Genomic DNA, 2,500 nt, shown 5'->3' on the forward strand with positions numbered 1-2,500 from the left:
CAGTAATAATGATGCCGAGGTCCCGTACACTATTCTGTTGTTTAATAGTTTCGCCATCTGGAGTCTTATAATTGTTTATAATGTGGCTGCTTTTGGGATGTCTGTAACTCACTAGTTCGAATTTTGATAGGTTAAATTCCATATTGTTATCTCTTGTCCATTCAAACATTTTGTTCAGGTCTTCCTGTACTAGTTTGTAGTCCTCTTTCGTGCGTATTGTTCCCGTCATCCGTGTGTCGTCTGCGAAAGATGTAGCCTTGCAGTGGTCTAGCTTGGTGTCTATATCCGTAATAAAAATAAGAAACAACAATGGTCCGATAACAGATCCCTGGATGACTCCACTTGTAACTTCAGAATTCCTTGATTTTACTCCTTGGACGACCACTGATTGTGTTCTTTCTGTGAAATAGTTTTGTATCTAGCTTGCAATTTTCTGTTTTATACCGATTTGTTTGACTTTTTTCATGAGGATCAACTGATCAACTTTATCGAATGCTTTCGAAAAGTCCAAGTATACGACATCTACTCCAATTTCTTTTTCCAAGTAACCCAGTATGTCCGTTCTATGCTGCAAAAGTTGCGACAAACAGGATCGTCCTTGTCGAAAACCGTGTTGGCCCTTATTATATAACTCGTTTCTTTTCATGAAATCGACAATTCGCTTTACAAAGATCCTCTCAAAAATCTTTATAATATGCGAGGTTTTTCCCACAGGTCTATAATTTTTGGCAGCCGCTTTATCTCCACCTTTAAATATCGGTGTGACTAAACTATGTTTTAGCACTCTCGGGACCTGACCTGCATCTAATGAAGTACGCCATAGTATGTATAACGGAGTGGAAAGAGTGTGTGAGCACTTTTTCAGGAGTATAGCTGGAACCGTATCTGGTCCTGCAGCAGAGAATGCATTTATTGATGCAATGGCCTGCTCTATATCTTCTCTGTTGAATTCTATGTCTTCTAGTTGTGGGCCTTCTCTATTCTGTGAAGGTTGGTATATAGTTGTGTTGCATAGTGGTTTGCTATAAACTGAGTTATATTGTTCATCCAGGGCATCAGCAATCTCTTTGGGGTCCGTGATTTGCCTCCCTTGCCATGAAATGGTCCCACAGAACTTCTTATTTCCGACTTTGACCTGGCATAAGAGTAAAAATATTTTGGATTATTCTTTATGGCATCCACTGCTCTTCCTTCTTCTGTTTTCAATTCATTTTCGTGGGGTTCAGCCAGTTTATTTTCAATTGTCTTGATTTTATTCTTTAGACTTCGGTGGTTATTTCTCGTGTTGGTTTTTAATTTTTTAACCAGTCTTGTCCTTTTTTTCATTAAGATTCTCCGATCACGAGGAATTGTTTTCTGTCGCCGTTTTATCTTTTGGGGGATAAGTGCAGTGCATATATCTTGCAATTTGGTGAGAATGTACTCAACCATCATGTTAATCGATTTATTCTCAAATTCTGAATTCCAGTTAATGTTTGCTATCTCCTTGTTCACTGCGTTCCAGTCGACTTTAGAGTGGAAGAAGTTTAATGCTGCAAAAGACTCTAGTTTTCTGATATTATTTCCAGTCCCTATATCACCCAGCATCGTCTCCACTATCACTAATTTGTGGTCTGATAGTATAGTGTCTTCAATGTCAAACGTATTTACCAATTCTTCGTTATTAGTAAATACCAGGTCGAGAATGTTCTCTCCTCTCGTAGGTTCGTTTATTAGTTGTTTCAGTAAAAATTCGTTTGCCAAGTTCACCAACGTTGTAGAGTGTAGTCTGTCCACGGCTGTTCCCCCATATATTGTCATGGTGTCCCATTTTATAATTGGCAGGTTGAAGTCCCCGTTTATAATTATTGTTGGCTCTGGTGGTCCCAATCTCCGTATCTCCTCCGTTATACAATCATTAAAATTTAGAAAACTCTGTTGTGAACATCCTGGTGCTCTGTATACAGTAATTATGATAGTTTTCAGTCGCTCTATATATAGCACTACGTATTCTGTTTCACCATCGGAACCTGCTACTAACATTTTTGTATGCCGAGACCAATCATCCCTCACATAAACTATTACTCCACCTTTTTTCCTTCCTGCTAGGCGGTCTCCTCGAAACTGTTGGAAACCACTAATTTTTATTTCCCCATCTTTTATATCTTGCCGTAAGTGTGATTCGGTAAAACACATTAATATTGCATTACATGACCTAGCTATTTCAGCCAGCATATTTCTTTTATAATGTTTTTTCCTGGGAAAAATACCCTCTATGTTGCAACATATTATTGATGATCTATTGAGTAGTGGTGTGCTTAATTGGCACTCTGAGGGTGAGCAATTTTGCGAATCTGTTTGGTATGTAGGACTTTTTACCTGTAGACTTGGCTCTAATCTTAGTTTTTTGGATTTATATCCTCTTCACATGTCATTGTGCGTCGGATAACTCGGTTTTTGGCTTCTAAGAATGCTGGGCATTTTATATTAAATATTGAATGGTTTGTTTGTGGCCTATCGG

General features: G+C 38.4%; 1 protein-coding gene across 1 annotated transcript in view; it reads right to left on the minus strand.

Annotated features, from left to right (window-relative positions):
• The window catches only part of LOC143038787 (uncharacterized), a 7,861-nt gene extending 5,686 nt beyond the window's left edge, over positions 1–2,175 (minus strand). The window contains exons 1-3 of the mRNA XM_076208327.1: positions 1,429–2,175; positions 589–1,135; positions 1–279 (exon numbers count right to left, since the gene is read on the minus strand). The exon at positions 1–279 is cut by the window's left edge and continues 26 nt beyond it. Of these exons, the coding sequence (XP_076064442.1) occupies positions 1–279; positions 589–1,135; positions 1,429–2,175 (1,573 nt within the window). The remainder of the gene's footprint in view (positions 280–588; positions 1,136–1,428) is intronic.
• Positions 2,176–2,500: the final 325 nt, after the last annotated feature.

Source organism: Oratosquilla oratoria, chromosome 25 (assembly GCF_046742065.1).
Source record: "Oratosquilla oratoria isolate Oo_2021 chromosome 25, ASM4674206v1, whole genome shotgun sequence".
Classification (NCBI taxonomy): domain Eukaryota; kingdom Metazoa; phylum Arthropoda; class Malacostraca; order Stomatopoda; family Squillidae; genus Oratosquilla; species Oratosquilla oratoria.